This window comes from Fringilla coelebs (assembly GCF_963513975.1).
Source record: "Fringilla coelebs genome assembly, chromosome: 9".
NCBI lineage: Eukaryota > Metazoa > Chordata > Aves > Passeriformes > Fringillidae > Fringilla > Fringilla coelebs.
In genome coordinates this window covers 21204478-21231998 of record NC_140067.1, presented here as the reverse complement: position 1 = coordinate 21231998, position 27521 = coordinate 21204478, and the positions used below count along the sequence as shown (strand labels likewise).

The following is a 27521-nucleotide window of genomic DNA, read 5'->3' as shown; positions in this document are numbered from 1 at the left end:
AGGAGTTAATAGGCAATGTTGTTTATGGACAGGGGATTCAATGGACAGCTGAAGCACCCTGTCCTGGAGTGCTCAGTGCCCTGCAAAATGGGAATGTGTCACAGGAGAAGTCACAACCCAGCTGAACCACTACCATTGATTTTAAATCATGATTTCTTGCTTGTAAATGATATTTACCTGAATTACAGCACCAGTCTGTCTGAATTAAGACACAGCAACTTTTTCATGCTAAACCAGTCCAATGTTGTGTGTTAGACAAGAAGTGGTAAAGAAAAATATGTGAAAAAAAAAATCTAAATTTGCTATAGCTTATTATATGATAATAAGATTCCATATTTTTTTAAATAATATTTTATAATGTTAGTTTAAAACTGAGCTAATCATGTCTATATAATGAAGCAAATATTTCTTTTACCTTAAATAAATTAAAAACACTGAACTTAGTTGCCTCTTAAATATTTATTGTATTTATGTTCTTTAATTATATCCTCCTGTGTGTGAAGTGAAGCCTGCTCCATCAGGTGATATAAAACTTCTGGATGTATTTAACAGATCACTTTAAAGGTGTAGCAGAACTGGATTTGATCTCATAATTTAAATATTACTCATCTTCCCTGCAGTCCTTGGAGTTACGCCAGAAATTATTTCTGGCTCATGCAGTAGATGAGTTTCAAAATCTTAGGATTGTTATGAAGAGCTTCCTTACTCGTGGAAAAAGAGCTACAGTATCTAGAGCAGACACCTAATAATGCAATTCAGCTGAGTTATCTTTTAGTCTATTAATAATATATATCAAGTCTTCTTCCAGTCTCTGAGGTTTTGTGATATTTATAGCACTTCATCTAAGTGGATTGTATTGATGTAATTTAAATATTTATTGTATATGTATTGATATAACACTAATTAAAAGTTTTTTCTAGTAAGTTAAATGTATTTTTTTCGTATGTTTTTGCTCTTCTGATACTAATCAGTTTTGATGTCAAAAAGCTGTATAATACTCAAATCAATATAAAAGTAATAGAATTTAAAAAAACCCCAAACCAATAAACAAGCTAACAAAAACAGAAACCCCCCCACTCTAACATTTAAAATAAGATGTCTTGGGCAAAAGTATTTCTTGACTCACATCTTGTCCTTTGCAGGTCCTCTGCAGTTCCTTCAAGCAAGGTAAAAATCAGTGTGCAAAGTCATGGACTATTCAAGATTCATTTTTAACAAACAGGGACTTTGTAAATGAAACAGCTCCAAAACATGCCAGACGAGGTCATTTGCAGAAGAAATTGCTGCTGTGGTAGAACTAGTTTCCAGTTAATAGGTAAGACTCATTTTCCTGTTGATATAAATGAGGCAGATCTCTGGATTTGCGTTTGTGGTCACTGTCTCAGATGTCCCTGTAGGAGGTTAGCTACACCTAAGGAGTGTCTGTATCTTCCAAAGAGCAATGGCTTTCTCAGGAGTGTGCCTCATGGTTTATCTGTGAAATACCTGAGGCTCTCACCTCCCCACTATTGTCAGGCAGTCATACTGAAGTCAAAGCATTTATGCCTTCTGCACAGCTCTGTGCTACTTACTCCAGTTTCAGGGAGACCAGTGCAAACCTGAAGAATGAATTTCTGACACTGCTGTGTTTCATCATGGATAAACAGTTGGATCAATGGTACACAGCTGGTACTTCAGCTTCTGCTCTGCATACAAGTCAAAGCAGAATCTATTTGCACACATTCATTGTCAGAGTTCATGGATGAGCCCACTTTGAGCAGGAGGTCCCTTCCCACACCACTTACTCTGTGACACAATGAACCTATAACACAATCCAGAAGTCTTTATATATGCAAGTCCTAGTAGCAGCAGCCCTTGTTCAAACAGTAGTCCATGGTCAGACGCCGTAGCACATTCGCTTTAGTAATTACTCTGTGAGCAAGGTTACAGAATTTCTGCTGTAATGCTGAAATGCATTTTCCATGGCTGCGTGTTGGCTGAATATGCGCCAGGAAAGCAAAGCTCAATTCAGTGGCAGCTGAAATTCCTTTTCACTACAACTCTCTTGTGGAGAGAGAGACTGTTTGGTGACATTTTCTATCCACTTGCTCTTAGACCACCTGTGTACTTTTCCATTAACTCCACTAATTTATTTATGAAGCCATTATGAAGAAAAAAACCCTAGACGTTTCCTCTTCTAGTGTTTATTCTGTTAGGCCAAGTAGACAAGCTCTTTCAGACTGCACTTAAATTGGGATGCTCTTCATACGCCTTCAACTGAGCTCTCCACCGCTAGACTACAACGGAACTAGGATGAGCCTAAGTGTCCAAACTAGGTCTTTTGCGGCGTTTGTGGGATTTCTCTGGTTGAACTGAGACAAGCGCGTAAGCGCGGGCGAGAGCGCTGTGACGAGCCCGAGGGGCTGCGGACCGTCCCTTCCCGCAGCGCACATTTCCCGCCCAGCGGCGGGGAGGGAGGGAGGCAGGAGCGGAGCGAGCCCGGCCGCTCCACGCCCTCTCTCCGCCCCTCGCCTCCGGGCGGGCTTGGGCCGGCCCTTGCCTCCTCTCCCCTCCCCTGGCAGCTGCGAGCGCTGGCGGCATCGCGGGCGGTGTCTCGTCCGCGCCCAGCCGGGAGTCGAGGGACGCCGTCCGTGTGTACGCGCTGCACGGCCCCGACATGTTCCAGCTCCTGCGAGGCTTCCTTCTGCCGGCGGCCGCCTGCGACGGGAACAGGGATGGCGAGTCCCGCTACGCCAACCTCTTCCGAAAGCTGGACCTCAACGAAGACGGGAGGGTGGACATTGCCGAGCTCCAGACGGGCCTCCGGGCCATGGGCATCCCTCTGGGGAAGGAGGCTGAGGAGGTAAGCGCGGGCCCGCAGCCGCTGCCCAGCGGGCTCCGCCGGCCCCCGCGGCCCTGGGGAGGGAGGCGAGGCGGGCCCGGCCGCCCCGCCCGCCGCTCTGCCCGAGGGACGGGGCGCGGCCCGGCCGGGGCTGCAGCGAGCCCGGGAGCCGCGTCCGGCGGCTCGGGGCCGCTCCTTGATGGAGGCGGCCTCGGGCCCGGCGTTTTCCTTGCCAGGGCCGCAGTTCCAGCGCTAGGGGCCGTGTTTTACAGACACGCCCCGGGTTGTAGGCGAAGGGTCCCGAGCGCGTACAGCTGTCGGCGGTTCCTCTGCCCAGTGGGTTTACTCATCATGTGTGGACTTCTGACATCCTTTGACTTCTTGTTGAATGATATTCGGTAGCACATTCCTCTTCCAGCACGATAAAGGATGGTAATTTACAGCTTTTGTCCGCCACTCCACCCATGCATAATCTAGATCACAGTAAATTAGGGTTTGCTTTGGGCAGCAGGTAGTGGAAACCTGCATAGCCGTAGGTTGCAATTTCAGAACTAGTTATTTAAGCTAAACACATTGACATGGAAGTTACTCTTCTTGACCTGGACTGTTGTCAGATATAGAGGGCCTTTATTAGAAAATGCACACTTTTAACAGGGGCTATCAAACCGTGAAACTGACAGTGCCGAAGAGTTCGTGGTGTGGCTTCTGCAGTGATCAGTTGGACTATTACATTCCTTTGGCCCTTGTATCAATGTTGTGACCTCAGAAGTCAGTAAAACTTAAGTCATCAAGCATTCCAGTGTGATGCTGACTTACACTAGCAGGTCTGACCTGTTACCTGGAAAAGAAACTTCTCTTTCCTAATTATTTTCAGTAATCCCCAGGGATCAGCATATAAAATCATTTAACACACAATTCTGTGGGTGCAAGTGTCTGTGCTGACAAGACACACATAGGTTTATTTAGGCTGAGAAGGTATACCTGAGAAGTGTGGGGGAAGCTACTGTTGTAACAATTCTGCTTGTTTCAGTTTAAAGAATGTTTCCATGGCATTCCACTGCTCTGCCTGTACTAGCTGTTGCATACTTTCTAAAGGAGGTGCAGGAAAAGGAACTTAAATTTCAACTCCATTGTTAAAAAGTGTATTGGGTCAATAATTCAGTGACCTTTGCTGATTGTGTGACAGTTTTCCCTGTGGTCTGGTTATTTTGTCTCTGTTTTGCCTCCTTCTGTTATATTTAATTCTCTGTCTCCTATACTTAAGAGAAAAGTATCCAACAGGCCTCTTGAGTTGAATGGTGTTTATTCAAGAGTATAAATGAAAGCACACTTTCACTTCAGTGATGCTGCTGGTCAAAATCATCTTTAAAATAGGCACCAATGGTGTGTTCTTAGGTTTTTGTAATTAAAAGAGGGACAGGTTGGCCTTTTTGGTTATCCATGAGAGTTGTCAGTGTTCAGAACATGCTAGCTATGAACTCCAGTCACACATTTATACACACATTGTTGTAAACCTGTTGTACCAGTTTGACTGTAACAATTTGGGGGTTTTATTTATATTGAACAACAGGGAAACTGGTGACCAGCTAATTTTCTGGTGTTTAACAAAGGTGGTCTTCCCACATAATTCACTGAAAGCCCTGGTGTGCTGCTGAATATTTAAGGAACTTAGTACTGAAGTTCCAAGTTCTTTCTCAAAATCAATGATCTTCATTTATAGTGCCCATCTGAATAGGTGTCAGATTATTCTCAGTTGCTTCAGAATAACTGAAAGGGATACCCATGAAACAGATAGACATAATCTAGACATACCTGGATGTAACAGAGAGCAGGAACTGCTGCCTTAGTTGCTAAAGACACACTGAGTAAACAATATAAGCCATGAGTCATCTTCTCATTTGGGAGGAGTGGAAGAATTGTTGGAGTGCAGGGAAATTTCTGTGTGCTCAGTGTTTTAAACCAGGGTGGGCACAGCTGGAACCAGACACTAGAGCAGTGCTGTGTACCTGTTAATGACTGGACTTCTTGTAATATGAGAGCCTCGGTAAGTCTTGCCTTCTGCGTCTTTCCTGCCTTTTTGTGGCTAATCTGCTTCCTGTACTTTCTTTCAGCTCAATGCTTCCTTCTCCCACTTCAAGCTCTAAAGTGATGTTCAATTCATTTTTCTTACTGCTTGGTAAAAAGGTATTTTATTAATGAAGTGAGATATTGAATTATCATATTTGGAAAAACAGACGTAGTCTTATAATTGCTAATAACTAGTGAGTAAGGAATTGAGACATAAAAATATTATATGATGGGGCAAAGTGTTTTCTACTGAACTGCTCAGCCCTGCCAGCATAGTGTCACCATGGCATGGACAAAGCTTGGGATATCCTAGAGCAGTCAGTTTTGGTGCTTCATGGGTGCATCAGAGACTCAAGCCTCATTTTGTTGATGCTGGTCTGTTAGGTTTTCAAAAATCTCTTGCAGGGCTGACTTCCAACTCATAGGATGAAATCCATATACCTGGGAGTGTTGGCCATTGTCCTTCTGAGCTGCACAGCTGCTTTCTGGCTAACCTGTGGAAAAGGGACTGTTCCTGGGTTTCACTGCAAAGTCAGGTGGTTGATCCAAAGTTATACCACCTTCACAGTATAGTGTTTGTGCTACTAATACTGTTTTGCTCTTTTGTCTTTAAGTGCAGTTCCTCTCTAGAAGGAATATGCATGTTTTTAAAAGAAACAAAGCTACCATCCATTTGAGTAATAGACTACAGGCCTGCACCTTCCATCAGCTGTGAACCTGTGTGGTAAGCTTTGGAGGTGCATCTCCCTCTAAGGAAGAATCATTTTCCCCCCATAGCTCAACCTGACAGAACCTCCTGACTGTGTTCTACTTCACCTGCCTTTTGGCAGTATCTGACAGACAAAAGTAAATGACTGGAAAATCTGGAATGTGTGCTGCTTGGAGGCTGCCAGGGTGACTCCTGTTTTATACTGTAGGATATTACTTGCCAGGAATGGGTTACTTTGCAAAGCTTTGCAGAAGATTCCTGATATAATATATCCTTATTTATGAAGGAGGAATTCAGGGTGGTAACTATCAAATGTTGCTCTACAAGCAATATTAACAGCTATTGTACAGTGACTTTGATAAGCAGGGACACAAAGTAGATGCTGGGATCAGATCACAAATGATCTCACGCCGTGTCTTCAGAATGCCGTGAGTCTTGTGGGCGGGAGCACCATAAATGGTGTGAGTGGTTGGATGAAGTACTATTTTTGTTCATCCTTTCCTTCTGCTGCAATCAGTCCTAACAGTAAACCCGTAGGAGGTGAACCCCATATTTCAAGCTTCAGTTTGGGATAGGGACAGCCAAGTATTCAAATTCAGGTGCTATTTATACATTGAGTTCTGGACTAGGAGTAGGAAGATGTTACTGAAATGAATAACTAAATACTGGAACCAGCTTAATGATCTTATTTGTACTGACTCTCTTAACATTTTGACATGAGCATTTGGCTGCATTAAACCTCTTTTGGATAAAGAAACGGCATGAAGAGACTCCTCTGTGTGGTGGAGAGAGGGCCTATTGAGACTAAATTCCCAACAATCAGACTATTGTAATGCACACCTGTAACAGTGGCCATCTAAACGGTCAATTTAGAGTAATTGACCCTTTCTGAAAATTTGAGTCCAATCACTTCTAAAAATGCTCAGAACACTTGAAGTATGTTTCTGCATTTAAACCACAGGAAATTCAGAGTTCTGCCAAGTGAGGCAGGCCCCTGTGCTGTGTTCCACTGCTGTGTCTCAGCATGGGGATGGCTGAGAACGGCCCAGGTGTGTGTTGTTTCCTTCTGTGCTTTTCTCTGGCCTCTAAAACCTGCAGCTAGATAGTGCTTCAGAGCTTGAGCTTTCCCTAGCAGTTCTTAGTCCAGAAAGCACACACCTGTTTAGTGACTGAGCTAAATATGTCCTTAAATATTTCTCCACTGCTTTATTAAGGTTTTTGCACTTATTTTAATTTTGGTAACTTCCCCACGTGGTAAAATTAGAAGGGTAGTTGACCAAGAGGTAGACTCCTTAAACATGTTGTAGCTTGGCTAGAAACAGAAGAAACAGTGATTACTTTAGCAACTTGAAGGAAGATACATGGGTATCTTGTATCACACTGTATCACTGTACTACTCTTAGAATTTATCGTACCTGATATGCAGATCCACAGTCTTAAAAGCTTCGGTACTTCCCTGTCTCTCTGTCATTCTTTATATGAATTGAAGCTTTAAACTCTCAGCTTAAGAGTTTGCCCAAAACCTGGTATTATAGATTTAGAGTAGTCTGACATCTTCAACTTTTTATCAAAACAGATGTCATGTCATGTGATTGTTGAAAACTGGAACCATTTAGTTCCTTTAAACTTTCCTTTTCTGGTCATAATAGATGTGATGAATATGACTGGTTATGGGGACTTAATTGTGAAATACCGCTGATATCTTCAGTAATGTGTTCAGTAGTAAATTGGAAATTGAATCTATTCAATTTACTTTGCTTCCATTGTAAACAAACATGTCAATCATTATTTCATTTCTCTGTGTACAGCTTCAGAAGCTTTTAACTGATACGTGCTGTAGTCTCCAAGACTCCATATGAAAGAGCAAGATGAATCTTAAATTTGTTTTCATAACACTTTAAACATCCAAGGAGATAAAATGAATTATTTTTTCATACTAACTTGATAGTTTTTTTTCTTGAACAGTGACAGGGTACAGTGAATGATTAATTCTTCCTCCTGTTGCTGCAAAGTGCAAGAATGCCAAGAAATCCCAAATATGGGAAGCCTCACCTCTGAGATCTCTCTTAACTGCTGTGTTTAAATGCTTTGCTAAATCCCTGTCTTTCGACAGCAGTGTGTCCCAGGTGAACAAACAAGGGAAACTGTTAAATCTTTTGAAATTACTGTGGCTGGGATGCCTCAGTAGAAGAGTTGCCCTATTTAATGGGAAAACTTAGTCTACCAAGTATGCTCAAAGTCAAAAGTACTAGTGTAACTTGCAAAGAATGCTGAATGAAAGTTCAAGGAATAGTTTGCATCTTCCATCTATGCTGTTTCAGATTCTTGAAATTTAATTCATAGCTATGAGTTGAGAGAGTTTATCCAGGTCCTGAAGGAGCAGCCTCTGCGAGGCATTTTGGGAGAGCATACTCACACTTGCATCTTGTCCTTTTTTGTCTCGTTTTCTAGAGATTCTGTTAGCTGAGATGGACCAGGGAGAAGATCCCTGCCAGTGCTGTCCTGCTGCAGGGAAGAGTGGTGCTTAGGACAGGGAACAGGAAGGGGAAGCTCTGCAGCCGATAGCAACATCTGCTGCTGTCAAGGGTGCAAGTCTGCTGTGCTGGAGTGGGGGGCTCCCAGTGTCTGTCTGTAGCAGGTTTAAAGGGCCTGCTTGGATACTGCTTACATGTTGATTACATGTTGGTTTACATGTTTATCCTCTGGGAAGCAAGAGAGTAAAAATGCTGAATTTGGGCAAGTTGGGAGGCCTTTACAGGCAGTGCAAATTCTGGTTTTACCCAGTGTTGTGTTGGATTTCTGGAGGTGAAGTGTCAGTCTAGTTCATGTGTTATGGGGCTCACTGGGCTGTAATGCTGTGTGAACACATCCTCAGGCTCTGTCCCTTTATCTCCCAACTGGATTGGTTTGGATTTATCTCCCAGCTGATGTGGTTTGACAAGGCTGACTTTAATATAATCTTTGCTAGTGATTTTGGGTTATCACAGTCTGCATAAATTTGTGTAGTCTTGGCAGATATAAATAGGAAAAAGACTGTTGTCTGCTGTGTGTTCAGTAAAGGGAGAAGTGTAGTGTATCCTTCAGCTGTGACTGAATTTGGCATCCAATAATATTACAGCTGAATAACTTAAAACTGTAGACTGCAGAGAATATCTAAAAAAATACTTAAGAGGAAAAGAATTGAAAAAGGGGAAAAAACAATATCATTATTGGTTTTATATATAATAACTCTGATTTTAAAAGCAAATGTGAAATTTGCTTTAAAAGCAAATGTGAAGTGTGAATGTCCAAAGACATGATGATGTTCTTATTGTGGTGCTGGAGTTCTTTGTATGCAGCATTTGTATCTGTGCCCTTTGGAACTCTGCTTGCAGATTGCAGAACGCATAATTGCTACTTGCACCAGTGATGTATCTTGAAGTGCTGTTTTATGCTTGTGTCTTGTAGATAGCATGATAGGAAGCAAGTAACTTCTTGATGAATCACTTCCTATTAAATATTCTTTACATTATATTAATTAGCTGAAATGACAAACTAATGAATAGATTGGTAATCCTTTGTACTCAGCAGCCCCACCTTCTATGCACAGTTCAGTTTTGTAAACAGAATGTGAAGGCTCATGCACAATACAGAAATAATGATACTAAATAATGTAAAAATTAGACTGTGAATTTAAAAGAGAAGTCTACATAAAAAATCAAGATTTTTATGTATTGCATTCATTGTCTTTATATTGTAACCATGAATGTGTTAAAGTTCATAACTTTGGCCTAGAGCAATCTAATAATTCATCAGGACACTTACAGAGAAGGTTAGGGAGTTTTTGATGTGTATATAAAGCCTGTCTGTAATTTTTTTTTTTTTAAGAGCCCTGCTGACTGACTTACATTTCCACACCAAATACAGAGGTCTTCTGCTGGAGTAGGAATTCAACCCTGCAACAAGATTTATATAATGGAGAAATTTTTTAAAAAATACCTTCAGTGTTTCAGTCTGCTTGTGGCCTCTTGTGTTGGTATTGCCTGGTTGTGCAGGACTTGGAAAGTAGCTGTATTAACAAAATATGCAACAGAAAAAGAACAAAAATAGCAGAATTATGAAGAAAAGAGGAGGAAAGATAAAGGTGACAGTGTCATGACCAAATAGGTCAGTACAGGAGCATTTTAGTCTGTTTTTGTGAAGACCTGTAGCATTAAAAAGAAAGATCACAGAGTTATAGCATTGTTTGGATTGGTAGTGTCTTTTTAAAAGTCTTGTAGCCCAACTCCCCTGCAATATAGCAAGGTTGCTGTATCAGATTGCTCAAAACCCCACCCAGCCTCACCTCAAATGTTCCCAGGGGTGGAGCATCTGCCAGGCTCTGGGCAATCTGTGCCAGTGTTTTACCACCCTTGTCGTAAAAAACTTCTTCCTTATACGTAATCTAAATCAACACTCATTGCATTCAAACCCATGACTCCCTGTCCTATTGCTACAGGCCCTGCTAAAATGTTTGTCTCTTTTATAAGCCCCTTTAAGTACCAACAGGCTGCAATAATGTCTCCCTGGAGCCTTCTCATCCTCAGTGTGAAAAACTCCAGCCTTTCCTCATAGACACCTCACAGGAGAGGTGCTCCTGCTTTCTGATCACCTCTGGGGCCTCCTCAGGCCCTGCTGCACCAGATCTGTGTCTCTCCTGTGCTGAGGACTGGGGTCTCATGAGGGCAGAGTAGAGAGATGGAAGCTCCCTTGACCTGTTGGTCATGCTTCTTTTTCTGCAGCCCAGGATGTGATTGGCTTTCTGAGCTGCAAGCATACATTGCTATAGCTTATGCCATCATCTAAGCTGTCTTCCTGTATCTGTCAGTAATTAACAGTTCTTTATATGGTCACCATTTCATTTTACCCTGTGAATTATCCTTACTGCTTGGGATTACAGTTTTTAGACAATGAGAAAAAAATGGTGTGCCTTGAAAACTAAACATTTGGATCTGAGCCTTTGTAAAGGTGAGGTGATCCCACAGTAAGGCAGTAACAAGAAAAGGCAGGTTTTATGTGGCAGGCATGCCAAACATTGTTTCCCAGGACTTGTGAGTGTTGGCACCTTGGTTCCTGCTCTATTGTAAGCATGCCTATTTTAAAATGCATCCAGTTCTCCTCCATCTGAGAAGCTGGTGACCCAGGCACTGGGAGAGTGACAAGTGGCTGTAATTATACAAAATCTAGGAGTATATTAAATGCAGCAGAGCAGAGTTGGATTCAGTGTTGAACTGAAGTGGGGAGTGATTGACTGATGGAGTAGTTTGCGTGTGGAGGCTGTGGAATCTCCTTCCTTGAAGATGTCCAAGACTCAGTTGGATGTGGTCCCACACAACCTGATCTAATTAGATCTAATTAGACATGCTTTCAGCTGGGCTGGAGTTCAATGGACTCCAGAGGTTCCTTCCAACTTGAATTACTGTTTGATGCTGTGATGGGCCAGTTTGTACCAAGGACTTAGTGTGCCAGGCTCCCCACAGAATCCAGAGGTGTCTTCCTGCCGGCTGTGCCCATGGACTATGGAACCCCCCAGGAGGAAGTTGCTGCCTGCCAGGTAGAAGACAAACTTCTTTTGGTGTTCCTGTTAGTTCCACAAACTTGCAAATTACTGATTTTAATCTGAAACTTTAACACCCACATAATTAGTTCACCTCACAGACAGCAAGAGGCTTTTGTTTTCATGAGCTTTTAGATTTGTACTGAGAGAAAAACACATGTGCCATATGTTTTTGTTCCCTGTCATTTCTGTTCTGCTTCACTGAGAGTGGCTGAGACTGACTTGAAGCCTGGAAAATAACTGTCAAAACAAAAGTAGGAAATGGAGAGTATGTTTGTGCTTACCCTTTTCTCATTGTTGCAGTATGGAGTCCACTTCTTTGGCAGATGAACTGAAAGGTGCCCCCCTTCACATACAGAAATTACCAGCTCTCTAAACTAATTAGGAGCTCCTGTTTTCTTTGGCTCACATCATCCTCAGCAGTGAAGGTTTTATTATAATTATAATTTAGTTCAAGTTTTGTCTTCACAGATATCTGAGACAGAAAACCACTTTCCTTGTTCTGCATTTTGGTTTGTGCAGTTCAGGAAGCAATAGGGAACGGTAACAGTTGGTGGGGAGTAGAACTCACACAGTGATTCAAGTGTCACGTAAGTCACCTCTTCTCAGGAAGGTGTGGGAGCCCAGAAAGACACTTGGACCCTGCAGCATGAGGTGCATGAGTGGAGTAAAAGATGGCTTGAGTGTCTTTGAGAGGGGACTCTTCAGACTAGACTAATTTTTAATGGCGGGGTTTGTTTGGTTTTTTGTTTGGATTTTTTTTCAAATGATTAATCTACTAGCCTTAATTTCTTGTTAGAAGATTGTGGTCAGGACTGTATCCATAAATATCTGTAAATGTAAGCTAACTTTTTTTTTCCTAATGGGAAATTCTGAACAGCTCTAACCATATTGACAGAGGCATGAAACTGAATTGATGAGTATATCGATCTGTGTTGACAGGTTATTAATAGAAATTACAATCAAACTGGACTTATGACTATACTATGAACACTGTTTTTCAAAGCTGATACCAAATCACAGTTATCAGAATATGTGGTATCTTGACTTGATTTTTATTGTGCACAACTTGCTGTATTATGGAAAGTAAATAAGTTGCTCATTTCACTGGTATACCACATCCATTTCATTGAGAAATCCTTGATAATCTTATAAATTTTGTTTTTTTGAGATGAAACTTTAAAATACATTACTTTTTGTAGAGGGATAGGGAAGAGGAAGGAGGCAACATACATGTATTTAGATGCCTTCAGTCTTTTTCAGACTCCTGCAACAAATACACCAGTTTTCTGCTTCCTTAGTGTTTAGTTTCTGTAGCCTAGAATTTGTTGGACTTTGGTCTTTTGAGTACCTCTACTAATTAAAAAGGAGTAAACAAAATTAAAACCAGATTTTGCAGATTAGAACAGCCATTCAAATCTTGTTGAGGGTTACTTTATCCAGAAATCACAGTTGCACAAGGCAGTCTGCTGAATAGAAGATACGAGGAAGAATATTTGGTGCTTGAAATTTGGAAGAATTTCTGCTGCAGAAGGGAAGGGCACCAGTAAGTTCTTCAAGAAGCAAGAGCACAGGCAGCTGACTGTGCCTGTGAATGAGCAGCTGCTGGATTTTTGCAATTCCCCTCACTGGTGCTCTGCTCCTTCATTCTTGGCCCTCTGTGATCTGCACAGGACTGAAGCTGTTCAGCTTTGCTGCTCTTCAGCATCTGTGCTGTAAGCTGCAATGGTGCTGTCAGCTTGGTCTCCTGTCTGATACTGAGTGGTCCCCTAGGATTCTGCACATTGAGGGAACCCATGGGGACCAGTGTCCAAAGGAGGGGATAAGACATAATTTTCCCTCAAATCTTGTGTTCTGGAGCAGGGTTCTGGGCTGGTTTCCCTGCTGGCTCCCCGCACACCCTGCCCGAGGAGAGGGCAGTGGCCGTGGTCCTGCTGTGGCCTTGGCTCTCCCTGCCCAGAGGTGCCCAGGCTCCCAAACCCTGCTGGGCTTTGCCTTGAGCCCAAGCCTCAGCAATGACAGGCTGCTGCTTGCCCTTCTCTAATAAGTGAGTTTTCACATGTGGAGATGGTGAAGTTTCCTGGCCCTTTGTTGGCGAAGCGTCTGCCTGGGCTGCATTGGAGACTTGTTTCCTGCAGTCCTGGCAATTGCATACCAGGCATTCAGTGCATAGTTGATTTTACATGAAGTGTTTCTATCTGCAGGACAGTTCCTAGGAAGCACATGCAAGAAGGGAAGATAAGTGTGTTTGTGTTTGTTTAAAATTGGAGTCAGGGCCTCAGTTTGAAGCAGAAAGCTGTGTTCTCTCAAACGCTGAGCGCTGCACGCGACAGTGGGGCAAGACCTTTGTAAGTTTTTGGTCAGCATTTAAAGAGTTAATTGCTGTTTGTATTTATCTTTATAATTCATAATTAATATACCGCTTTATTAAGATGATAGTCAAAGTTCTGCTTGTTTTACTGACAAATTTCACGTACAGGAAACTCCCAGGCCTAAACTTGTTCTCTCTCAGGTTTTTGTCCTGTCCCCCACCTCTTCCTTCACAAATTATTTGATACCTGTAGGTATAACTTGCCAGTGCTGGTAAGAAACCTTAAAATTTCTCCACAGAAAAGTTATGTAAAATAATAAATAATGCTTTCTTAAATATATATTTGCTGCCAAGTGTTTTTTCTCCCTATGCAAATCCTGAGTGTGTTAAATTCTGAAAACAAAATGATGCTTTGTGACCTGCTGTAATTTGGACAAATAAAATATTCATTTTTCTCTCAATAGAAAATTTTTAAAGCTGGGGATACTAACCAGGATGGACAGCTGGATTTTGAAGAATTTATGCAGTACCTTAAAGAACATGAGAAAAAGATGAAACTGGCATTCAAGAGCCTGGACAAAAACAATGATGGTATACCTTGATTTATTTCATTTGCTCAAACATTGTCTGAAGAAACTGCATTAAAAGTAGTGTAACTTATATTTGTCCAACTGGAAAAAAAAGGTGTGAATATGGAATCCTTCTTTCCCTTAACATGATCATAATTAAAGTTTGCTATAGATAAAAAAAAAATTGTCTTTATTATTTGTACTATCTCCAAGTACACTGAACTGCAGCTCCTTGTTCCCCAGATGGAGAAACTGTGAGGAAATTTCTGACTATTTCTAGCTATTAAAGATAAACCAGTTTTTAACTAACTGTGTATTTGTATCCTGTTTGCTTTGTCCTTGTAGCAGACAGTCAAAACATATCATCTGTGCTAAGCTGATTTTTAAATCATCTTTGCAATTATTCAGCTGTTGCACCTTGAGCTCCAAGGTGCTAAGTTTATTAAGATGCACTCTTTAAATATATATCATCTTTATTTTAATGTTTCAAGGAAAAATTGAAGCCTCAGAAGTTGTCCAGTCCCTCAAGATATTGGGTATAAACATTTCAGAAAAACAGGCAGAAAAGATCCTGCAAAGGTCAGGAATTGTTATTTTTTGAGGCAGCTTAATCTTCCTTGTATTGTTCATTTCTATATTTTTTTATTTCAGAGAGGGGGATAAATGGGATTATGACTTTGGTAGTTGGTAGTTACTATTGGAGCGTCTGGTTTTGGGAAGAGAATGTTACTTTATTTCTCTGTAAAGATTGTTGATGGAAAAAAGCACTGTATTGTGTTTTTAAATGGAATAGGACAGATGCACTTGGATAAGAGAAGCATAGTATTGAAAGGCCATGGCAGATTCAGCCTTGAAGTCACAATATGGAATTTACAGTCAGTTTGGAATTTACAGTTGTTATTGATGTGATAACCCAAGTTAAAAAAAGGGGGAGGGGGGAGAGGGGGAAGAAAGGGCAAAAAACCCAGAAATAAACACCACCATTACTATTTCCTTATATAGTTTTGTTCAATTTCTTTTCAGTATTGATGCTGATGGGACAATGACAGTAGACTGGAATGAGTGGAGAGATCATTTTATGTTTAATCCAGCTACAGACATTGAAGAAATAATTCGATATTGGAAACATTCCACTGTAAGTTCAACTTCCCTTTTAACCCAGTGCAGCTCTTAAGTTCACCTCTGATGTGTTAATTTGTGATATTGACTATAACAGCTTCATACTTGTTATATTTCAAGCATATCTGTATTGTTTGGTTTTCCTTTTCACTTCATGCTCTCCTGTTTAGAAGCGGGATTGGGTCAGATGAGTTCCTTCTGAACGAACAACATCATCTGAACTTTGCAAATAATTACCAGAAATTCTTAGGACAGAATCTTTTTCCTCTTTTGGAGATATTTCACAGAAAAATAATAACCACAATATTAAATATTTTTCTTTGCACATTACAGTATGATTTGATTTGTTGAAACAACTTGTATAAACATTTTAACTGGTTCTTATGTTGAAATTTGTATTTGCAGTTATATAGTACCATTATAATTATCATAAAATCACTGGTGTCTTGACTGCTGATTTTCTGTGTACATCATGCTCTTTTGTGCCAAAGAATTTAATTTAAGCATACAGAATATACAGCAATAGGTTATCCACTGTGCAGAAAAATTTGTTAAGTTTTTTATTGCATGGAGCTGTTCACACCTCAGTGACTGATTTTAAGAACAATAATAAAGTAAGTAAACCAACAGTAATCCTGTTTGCTAAATATCCTTCCTGCAGATTATTGGAGGAAATGAAGTAAGGTTAGATGCCTTTGAATATAGTGAGACCATTTATATCTCCAGGGATTAGTCAGCATTTCCATAATAAAAAATATTTTATGAGATCTGAGAGCTTTGAGTGTTTAACACTGTACAACCTCAGCTGAGGAATGCTTGCCTGAAGGCAGTTAGGCTCCCTGTTTGCTGAAGAGAGCTTGAAGCACAGCTATGAGATCAAATAGTCCTGGTCCCCACTTACTTAGTGGAAAAAAACCTCTGCTTTCATAAAATGCTCCTTACTATTATTACACATAAGATCTGTATTTTTTGTTTTTTATTATGGAATGTCATTAGTTGCCCCCAAGAAACAACTGAGGGAGTCTCCTGTGATCTTGGTGTTGCAGTCAGCTGATGACCCAGTTATCACAGCAGGCAAAATCCAGCAACACAGCTGGTCTTTGAGATAAGAGCAGATGTGAAACCTCCCAGCCTGACTGGCATTTACAGACAGCTCTTACAATTCTGTTTTTATTATATAATTGCTATCAGACCCTTCCAAGCAGATAGCTACATTGGCATAGAATTGTTATGGTAGCTGTGGCCTTTCTGTTATAAACACTCTCAAATTTATCTTTTTTTTTTTTCTTTAGCTGTGTTTAGGTCTCAGTACACGCAAGGTTTAAACCCTGGTAGAGATGCATAATATTTCTTAGAACACTGAATTTATGTTTTGAGAGTTTTGATTGATCTTTTGATGTTTCTGTAGTTGAGCAAGTGATGACACCTTACTTTGAAACCTCAAATGCAAGAAAGATGAAAGGATTTTCCAATTCATCTCTTCTGTGTTCAATGTCCAGAATAGGTGGTGCTTATCCTTTTTGGTCAGTGGCTATATTTACACTCTGCATTCTGCAGTTTTTGTCCCAAATGACCAGGACAGTATTCTATCTACTGACAGAGAGAGAATGCAGCATAAATTAGCGATATAATTTCTACAATTAAAATCAATGGTAGTTCAAAAGTTTATCAGTTAACACACTTTCTCATCAGTACTTATCAGTTTGCTCTTTTTATAAGTTTAATTTATGTGTAATAGCAGATTTGCATTATCTACAGTACACTTTTCTCATGTATGATGATTACAGGTTACACTTAAGAGCTAAAGTGACATGTGAGATTTCATAGTGTTATGTCTTACTGTTACCATTAAAGCCTATATTAATGTTCTTTGATCAAATCCAATGGCAATACAAACGTGCCCCCCTTAGTGAAATGTCAAACTCTTACAGCTGAAAAAAGTAATTAAATGTGTCTTTGAGTAACTGATGATAAGAAAATCTATAAGGCATCTGTCAAACTATTCATTTGGTAGGATAATACACAGCAGTCACTGGAAATAGAATACTCTGATATATCAGCTGGTAAAACCCTGCTTTAAAATGCTGGGGAGTCTGGGAGAAGGAGACATCCCACATGTGTGAATAAATTACCGTGAGAGAAATCTCCTGTTAGCAACCTTAGGAGATTACCCAAGTAATCCCACAAGACTGTCTGGTGAAAGGTTAGCTGCAACATATAAGCATTTGAGCTTTAGTGCCGACTTTAAAGGACTGCTGATCATGACAGAATGTCTTTGCTTGGGCCATACTCAAGGAGGAAATTTGTGGTAATATTTAATGATGATGGTGCAGTCTTTGAAATGGTGGGTCTGTGGTGTTATTGCTCAATATCTATGTAGAAGTCACTTAAAGTTGCTTTTCACTGAATAGCAGTGCATAGCAAGTTAATTATAGAATGTAAATTAGAGATTTTTTTATTTGTAACTAGCACTTTATTTGCACATTCTTAGTTAGTATATTCATTTGGAATTTAAACTGTGGATAAAACTGAGGTGATGGAACAAGATAGTTATTTGCACATCTTTGCTTTGGATTCATAAAGGTATTGGATATAGGAGATAGTTTGACTGTTCCAGATGAGTTCACAGAGGAAGAGAAGAAGACTGGGCAGTGGTGGAAGCAGCTGTTGGCAGGAGGAGTGGCTGGTGCTGTCTCTCGAACAGGTACAGCACCCTTAGATCGCCTGAAAGTCATGATGCAGGTAGGTGCAATGTTCAAGAATTTCTTGGTTTCCGGTGTATCCCTTCAGTTTCTAGAGATCTCTTGGGAAAAAATGGGGGGGTCCAAGGTCAGTGTTTAAATTGCAGAGGTCTGGCTGTGTTTTGACAATTTCCATTTTTTTGTGTTCATAAAATAAAAATGGTATTTTATAGATGTGAGAAAAATGTAAGCACAATGTTACAGTACTTGTACTACTAAAATTAGATTTTTTCAGTAGTGCATATGGTTTTGCTAGTTGATATATTTAATCAATTTAATACTGATTAGTTTTATAATCTAATCAGAGCCATGTTCTGTACTGTGACTTTGGTTTTTTTTAGGTTCATGGTTCAAAGTCAAACAAAATGAATATAGCCAGTGGTTTTAAGCAAATGCTGAAAGAAGGTGGTGTCCGATCCCTTTGGAGGGGAAACGGTGTAAATGTTGTGAAAATAGCTCCTGAAACAGCTATTAAGTTCTGGGCTTATGAACAGGTAGGATGATAAATCAATAATGAAAATAATGCTAAATAAAGTCCTAAATCACTCTCACTGTTCATTATTGGCACTGTTGTATTATACAGGAGTTGTTGTCGTCTTGTCCCCTTGTCCCAACTTGTCCCCTTGTTGGGGATTTTGTCATAGTAATTGGAGTGACTTTCAGATTTAAAATAGTCAATAGAATCCTTACTATTGGGCAGATTTTACTGTTGTATTATAAGCAGTGCAAATGAATTATATCTGTTACATGTTTTAAACTGGCCCTGATTGTGCATGGCTTTGTGTGGAGTACTGCATTAATGTGGACTGTTGCTGCAAAGCGACAGCAGGCAAAAACTTGGTACATTATGCTAGCTGAACGTACAGGGGATTCATTTAAAGTCAAATATCACAGTGCTATGTATGATGCCCTCATCCTGGATTTCAGAGTTATATTTACCTCTGAATCAGCTTTAAGCATCATGTTAAGGCCTAATCCTCCTTTGGAAAATGAACTCCCATTCTGGTATATTTAAATGAGCTTTATTTTTGCTCTGTGAGGCATGCTAGTGCCTCAAGTAAGATCAAATGAGCACACTGCACATCTCTGTAGAAGGATGAGATAAAAACAACAAAGCACCAAATAAATTTGGGGATGTTACAAGACTGAACAGCAGATTTTGGTGCCACAGAGTAACTTTGGGCACATTATTCTTCACTCATGGAATGACACAGTATGTACAGTGCTCAAAGTGCTTCTGTGAAATTGAATCTACTTCTGTGAAATCTTTCATTCTTTGATTGGACAACTGGATCTGCAAGGGAATTTGGTTCCTCTTTGTTTTCTGGAGGTACCCTTGAGTTGGTGTTTGCAGAAACCTCATGGTACTGTGGGTGACTGAAGTATTTGATCTAAGAATTTTTGCAGGCTGGAATGCTTATTGTGTTCTGGAGAATCTTTTTAGGTTAGCAAATGTGACTGTAAATGCATGAAAAACTAAGAACAGGCATGTTCTTATGCTCTTATGCTTGAAAAGACATTTTGTACTATACTCTTGCCTTTTATAATAACTCTTACCATTCCTAAAAAAAAACAAATGTGTGTTTGTGTTTTAACTATTCAGTATAAGAAGATACTCACTAGGGATGATGGAAAGTTAGGCACTGTTGAAAGATTTGTATCTGGTTCTTTGGCTGGAGCAACAGCACAAACTTCTATTTATCCCATGGAGGTAAGTGTCCCATGGAGGTAAGAGAATCTGCTTCCATTGGAGCCTGCAAAATGTTTGGTTTGTTTCCAAAGTAAACCCCATTTTGCTCTTGAAAATATTGTAAAAATTCCACTCTAGTCTGATACCCTAATTTTTTTACTTTGGACTTCCTTTCAGACTTTCAGTGCTAAACATTTTAGAATATACTCAATTCTAACTGATTCTTGTAGGATTTTGCTGTATAGTATTTTTTAAAACAATATTTAAATAAAACCTAGTGAAGGAAAAATCATCCAAGAACATTTAAAATTCAGTATGTATTCAAGCATTTTGTAAATTGGGCATAAATCCTGCTATATGTAAGCAAGGAATAGTGTTGTCTGGACAGATCTGAAATTCTGTTGTGTTATGATGGGAAGATGTGTCTGATAAGGAGAACAGTGTGGGGGAAGGATGTAACTACAGCTCGGGCTGGGTGGGCTGACTGCTCTTTCCCCTGTAGGACATATCTGTAGGTGGTACTACACACTGCAATTTAACTAGTGTTAATATATTAACTGCTCCAGTGTAACTGAAACACGCCATTTCACAGAAACAGCATGTCTTTTCTTTACTGCTGGTTGCCCAAGTTTATCACTTGTGCAGATCCTTGTTTGAATAGATGTTGGGAATGGGACTAAACCAATACCAACATCAAGTTTGGTAGAAATGGCAAACGTAACCTAAACAGCTTTTTCATGGGTGGGGATTTCAGTAGGAATGGAACTGTTTTCATTGCTGAAGTAATAGTGATCTCTTTAAAGACTATCCTTGCTGTCCCAGAGGGTGAATCCCAGCTGAGCTGAGTACAGAGATGGGTTAACTTAGGGAAGAACTGAAACGTGATGTAGATTGTCTGGATTACACTGATCAGGGGAGACAAAGGAAGTGTTCTACAGTATCTTCTGGTCTTCCTCACAAAGATATGGTACTGTCCTAGAAGTGTTCTTTAGATGTTTCTAAATAAGACAGAAAAGCCAAGTGCCAGGAAATTCCTGGGGAAGATGCAGTCTTATGAGGCTTTAAAGTAGACCAAATTGTTGCTCAGGAAACATTTGTGGTTTCTTTGGATGCTGTTACTAATTCCTTTGTCCTAAGATGCAATACAGACTTGCTTGCATTATTAATCAGGTGCTGGGTTTCAGTAGTGAGACACAGTTATTCCTCGTATTCCTCAACTACCTCTCTAAGTGTCATGCTTTTTAAAATAGTATTTTCTTAATAGGGTTTACTGTTTCCAGATCAGAAATATCATCTGCTAGCATGTTAGTACTCTCACCTGAGCCTTAGCTAATACTTCTTTTGAAAACTGCCTATGCTGTTGCCTTCAAGTTGATCAAAAAACTGCCTGTTTTAATCAAGAAAATAAAGCTAAAATGTGATTTTAAAAGGCTAAGAATTTGTAAGCTAGTGTATAGTAATGTGTGGTGCTCTGCACTAAGGCCAGAACTTGAAGAAGCCTGCTGGTAACAATGCCTTAGCAGTAATCAAAAGAGATTTGCAGCATCAAAGTGCAAAGCAGTTCTAGAGAATTCAATAAGCAGAGATATACTGTGTATCTAAAATAGATTAACAAATAGGAATGTAATTAAGGCTGCTATTTTTTTTTCCTTTCAGGTTTTAAAGACCAGATTGGCTGTGGGTAAAACAGGGCAATATTCTGGGATGTTTGACTGTGCTAAGAAGATTTTAAAAAGAGAAGGTCCAAAGGCCTTCTACAAAGGCTATATTCCTAATATTCTGGGTATAATTCCTTATGCTGGCATTGACCTTGCTGTTTATGAGGTGAGTTTAGATCACTGAATGCATGTAGCTGTCATTAATTAATTTACAAAAAAGCATAAATATATTTAGAATGTTTGCATAATTGTACAATTACAGCTTGTTCAATTTTAAAAAGACAAAAGAGACTTTCCACTAATGTTACTAGACCTCAGTGTTTCTGGTTGCCCCTCTTGAGGAGTGCCTGTGCAGATGGGCCCTTCTATGCAAGAGTACCAAGCAGGAAATGTGCTATGAGAGGATTATACAGACCTTGGCAGTACCACAAGCTTTCATACTTACCTAAACTTGTTAGACTGGAACATACCCATTTTATGGGAAATATGTGCCTTTAAAAGGATATTCATATTACGGTAGTTTATACATTTCCTTGCCAGTTGTTAGGTTTATGAGTGGATTATATTAACCTGAATTCCTTCAGTGTCTGTGCATGTTACCAGAATTCTTTCTGGCTGACACAGCTTTTCTGAGGAGCTTGAAACACTGCTGTCCTTCCTTTCCAGAGAAACTGGCACCTATTTCACCCATCAGCAATGTTGAAAGTCTTTTATCTATCTTAGATAATATGTGTTACTTCAAAGTGTCTTAAATAACTCAGACACACAGACTAATTTTTCTTCTAGTCTAGACAAATCTTTTTTTGACACTGCATTAGCCATCACCCGAACTGTTTCAACAAACATTTTCAAAGCTGTATGGAATTTCTTTTCTACAGTTTGCATCCTTGTTTCTGCATGGGGTGATGTGCACAGATGTGTGAGCTTTTGTTGCACTCTGTGGGCTGCTGGGTTGTTTCCCACCTCCTCTCCCCAAAGTATGACAGGTGCATGGGCCCTTTCCTGCTGCTGAATCTTTTAAGGATTTCTCTTCTGGGCACTAACTATTGTAGTCTGGTTGAAGTCCTTCCCTGTGTGCTAAGGAGTTTACCTGTGCACTTCAAGCATGTAGTGAAATTGATCCAGTGAATTTGGCGCTTTTCAGGATTGAGCCCTTAGGATTTGTTATGAATAAAGAAGTATTTGTTTACCTTTTTGAATGCAAATCTCTTGTCTTACTGTTTAATTTTATCCCTTGGCAGCTCTTGAAGAGCACATGGCTGGAGCACTATGCATCGAGCTCTGCGAACCCAGGTGTGTTTGTGCTGCTGGGCTGTGGCACCGTGTCCAGCACGTGTGGCCAGTTAGCCAGTTACCCCCTCGCTCTCATCAGAACACGCATGCAGGCTCAAGGTGAGTTCTCCTTCCTGAAAATGCTTCTCTGTGGCCACATGAAAATTGTATCATGTGGGATAGCTCTAGCACAGACAGAGGAATAAAAAAAAACTTGGAGAAACTAAGGACATATCTGAAAATTCTCGTTTATGTTGGTCCCTTCTCCCTCTTACCCCCAACGCTGTTTTCTTTATACTCAATTTAAAAAGTAACATTTCAAGCACTGGTGCTTTGTATATTCTGAGAGCCAATTCCATACTACCAGACACAGCCCCTGTCATAGTCTGTGAGCACTCTTCTAAACTTTACAATGTTTTCTAAATTTTAGAGATTAAATGATAGGGCTTGAATTATCCTGAGAGGGTAGACAGCAATGTTTGCTCTGTAGGGCATTTCATTAGGATAGTTTCATAGTTGAGATTTTTGTTTGATAGGTTTCTGCACAGACTTAAGGATGGGAGCCTAGATTTCCAAAGGAACATAGATGGACAATGCTTTCCACTGAGATTTAGACACATGGACATCTCCCAAATGTCTGGGATTAAAAGATCTCTTTTCAGTGGTCCTGAGATAGTTGGCTCATGATCCAGGTGTTTGAGACTTGCTCAAGATTTTTGATGTTACTAGAACTGTTTTATAACACATTATCTTCTTGTTCTAGCCTCAGTGGAAGGAGCTCCACAGTTAAGCATGGTTGGTCTCTTTCAAAGAATTGTTGCAACAGAGGGACTCCGAGGACTTTATAGGGGCATAGCCCCTAATTTTATGAAAGTGCTTCCAGCTGTCAGCATCAGCTATGTTGTGTATGAAAAAATGAAACAGAATTTGGGAATAGCATGAAATGAAGGAAAAAGGTGAGATGCTTCTAATGCTGTTGGAAACACCAAAACAATAAGGTTTTCTCAAGTAATCTGCTCTCAGAATTAGAGACAGATCTTTATAGAGAGATGCTGTGACTTCCACATTTGTCCTTAAGTGGGAAGAAACTTTCTTAAATTTTAGTTCACCATTTTTAAACAGATACACATATTGCACTTTAAAATGTCACTGAGTTGAAAAAAAATAATCAAGAAACTGTCTTTAAATCAGCAGTATGTTCTTATTTTTACAAAATCATGCATATTTTGCTCATTGTTTTTTTTTTTTTTAATTTGTCCTTACTAAATGTGTATTTGTCTTGGATGAAACCAAAGGTAGGAGAAGTTTATACTGCCTTGATACTGAGTATATGAAAGTGACTTTGTGTTTTGTCATGCTGCCTACACTCAAGCAATTCACAGGCGACATTTTGCATGCCTAGAAGTGAACACTTTTGTTATTTTTGAAGACTGAATGTTAAGTTCATAAGAAATAGCATCTTGGATACACACAATGATGGAATAGCACATTAAAATGTAGCCCATCACCTTTGTCTTCAGGCAAACCTTTTTTATTTTTCATTATTTAAAGAGCCTGAGAAACTGCTGTTCTGCAGTATTGGAATACCTCAAATGGATTTACACGGTGTTTTTGTAATACAATCAGCAATTTTGATAACTTGCTTCACTGGACCTGCATTTCATTGCACTTGTAAATGTCAGCACCGTTAACCATGGCAAAATTTGGGTTACAGCTTCTTGTTTTATAGGATCATAATACAAAGGAACAGAAAAAGCTTGGATGTTAGATCCATTCCATACAAGTGCAAGTTGCTATTTAAAAACAGGATGGAGGATCCAGTATGAAGCTGGTTGTAATTCTAGTACAGCCAGTAGCAGAGCTGTTCATAGCTCTGGGAACAGGAATGCTTGTCATTTTGGACTCTCCGTTCTTTCCCTTATTCAGAGGGCTACATCCACTCTGTGCTTTTAGCCAGTAGAGGATTGTATTATTATGCAAAGGATTTTTACAGTTTTGTCATGCGAGATCAGTCTTCTGTGCACATTGGCTGTGGGTGTGAAATTGGGGTAATAAAATACTGAAGTGTTTTGTCCAGGTGACCAAGTGGCAGTGCTGACCTCAGGTTCCTGTCAGATTGGTGTTAACGTAGCATGCAAAGCATGCATACAGACCTGCTGGTGCTTGAGAAACAGCTCCTCCTCAAAAAACAAAGCAGCTTCCTCAGTGCAGAACATCAGGCATTTCCATGTACAAGTCCTTCCAAAGTAACATCCTAACATCCTTTTTTATTTTTTTTTTCGGTATGTGTGGAGGGGCACTCAGTTACCTTCAGGCCTGAACACTGAAATAGATTAACAATTATTACAGACTCTTTTGTTAGGCTTTTTCTGCTTTCTGTAATGTGTACTGTCTTAATCTTGGTAAATTCGAGATTATACTTACCTTGACCTTCTAAAAGCAACTGCTCTTAGACCACTTTCTGAAATTGGATTACTGAAGGAGGAATTTTATTCTGTTAAGGTCATTAAGGGTCTTCTTTTTAATTCTTTCTTTTTTTGGGCGGGCATGAGGGGTGCATGGGTTTTTTTTTTTGTTTGTTTGTTTTTTTTGTTTGTTTTGTTTTGTTTTGTTGTTTTAAGCAGAAAAATAAATGAGCAAGCAAAAATAACTGCCGGAATCTCCCTTGTTCTACATATGCTTTCGGCCATATTTTTCAAACAGCAATCACATGTAAATTTGTGTTCAGTGCTTCCATGGCTGGTGTTTATTCTCCATAAACTGATACATAGCAATTCCATAAAATCTGTATTATAGAATTTTTTATCACATTTCAGAAAATGGCAGCTCTAGCTGTATTTTGGCCTTCCCTTTAGGGAAACGTTGGACTTTGCACTTTAGAAAAAAAAAAAGTCATTCTATCCAAATCATTTATATGTATAATGCCTTTCTGATCTGAGTTTTCCTTGGTTTTGCCAATATCTTTGTACCTTTGTGGGATTTGTGAGTTCAGTTGCTGGTAATTTTGTTTGACTGTGACCAATGAACAAATGTATTGTGTGTGTGACGTAAAGATGACTTCAGCATTTCTATCTTCCAGACTTGTTCCATTTTGTTTATAGTGTGCAAGTGCCATTATGAGTATTGAAATCATGGTGAGCTTTTCAAATGTTGAAAAGATGAGCTGAACATTAAAATCAGATTTGATTTTTCATTATGTGCCTTGATGATGACTGTGTTCAATTGTGTATTCTTTGTCTCTTAAATGTATGTTTACCTTTCTAGCTCCAGAAAACTACCAGTTTCTAATAAATCTTTGTTTCCTTATCTGGCTGGAGTGGGCTGATGTGTTTTTTTCAAGGTGTGATAGATGACACTTCTTTATTGCATTATATGCATGATACTCAATGTAAAAAATGAAGGCAATTGATGTAAAAGTAGGTTTCAGACTGGACTGTGCTTTGCTGTTACACTGATACTTGAAAACAGTTGGAGATAAGTCAATTGCCATCCTGTTTACAACTGTCTCATTGCTTAATGAAAGACCACATGTTGAATATTTTTGCTGTTCACTGAACTATTAGCCAGTAATTTGCTTCTGTGTACATTGCGTGACAGAGCTCTTCATAATCAGGGACAAACATACTTGTATTACTGCTGATCTTGCTTTGTTGTTAATCTTACTTGTTAGTCAAAGGATCAATATAAAATCTTTTCAAGGTAATTGACTTAATTTACTCTGCATGTGTAGTATGGCTATGCTGCTAAAAGCTTGTTAGCAGCCAGCTTTGACAACTCCTTTTGAGGTTTTCACATCAACCCTTCAAATGTTAAAGATAATTGTAAACAAATTAGGGGAAGATTTCTTGTCTCTGATTGCTGCAAATACAGTTCTTATAAGATTTAGAAGGTTTTTTTAAAGTCGTGGAAGAGGTAGATGCACAGTGTATGATTCCTAAGTGAACAATTTGATCTTCAATTTGACTTGAGGCAAGAATGCTTTTAATCGCAAATGCTCGGCAAGAAGAGCCCAGAAGGGAAAGATTATTTGTTCTCCCTTCAAGATGTATGTGGAATGTGACAGCTATCCAGTACCATTAACACTAGAAAACACTGCAGAAATGGCATGAAATCTAAAACAGTGCTGCCAGTGTGTGTCTTTCCCTCTTGATTATGGTGGGCTTCCTGGCAGGGTATGCCCGCTGCAGCAGGGGTGTTCCTTTCAGTGGCACCAGCCAGGGCCCCAGCTGCCTGGCACACCTGCTCCTAGAAAGGTGAACTCCGTGTGCTGAAAGCCCCTTGGCACCTTTCCCTTCTGCTAAAGAATGCCTGGTTTCCAGCACTCCCAGGTGAGACTGGCTGTGGGCCTGCCTGGTTCCCAAATTCGCCTTTAGAGGCCCAGGCTGAGGTGACTCCTCTCCTGCCTTGCTTCTCAGCTCTGAGCTGGCTGCACTCGCTGGTACAGGCAGGATGTATTGGCAGCTTTCTCTTTGTGACTTTCTGATTTCAAACGGTTGGATAAGGTGTACAGCAAGAAGTGTGTTGCAGTAAGTGGTATTGCCATGTATAAATTACTATAATATCAAGGATGTCTCAACCTGCAGGCTATTTGCTGTGCAAGGAAGTGTGGTTTTTAAATGCTTCCCCTTCTGATGTCAGAGTTGTCTTGGGAACGGCTTTTAGGACTTGAATTCAAACAAGATACTGATCCTAAACTGTACATTGTGGAGAACATAATTGATAAGAACTGGATATTTAACACAGAGGGATTTGGGAATACTGACAGTCTTGGTGTGTAACTTAGGACTAGCTTCTAAGCCCTCTTGGTATCTGAAAATGTGTTGAAGTATTGCCTTTTTTTGTCAATATTTGTCTAGGGTAAAAATTGTCTGTTTTGGCAACTAAATAATTGCTTGAGTATTGTGCACGCCAGCTCTTACACATTCCATTTGCTTTGCTGAAGGGCTAACAAAGAAGTCTGTTATGTACTGTGTAAGTTTTAGAAAACAC

The 27521-nt window shown here is 39.8% G+C and overlaps 1 protein-coding gene across 1 annotated transcript; it reads left to right on the top strand.

Moving 5' to 3' along the window:
• Nucleotides 1-2591: 2591 nt before the first annotated feature.
• On the top strand, nt 2592-25770 carry SLC25A24 (solute carrier family 25 member 24). Its single transcript, XM_084211105.1, has 10 exons — nt 2592-2842; nt 13948-14074; nt 14544-14631; nt 15076-15187; nt 17755-17913; nt 18254-18406; nt 19516-19623; nt 21259-21426; nt 22502-22652; nt 23296-25770. The coding sequence occupies exons 1-10, from the start codon at nt 2657-2659 to the stop codon at nt 23472-23474; spliced, it is 1431 nt and encodes a 476-aa protein (XP_084067231.1). The 5' UTR covers nt 2592-2656; the 3' UTR covers nt 23475-25770.
• Nucleotides 25771-27521: the final 1751 nt, after the last annotated feature.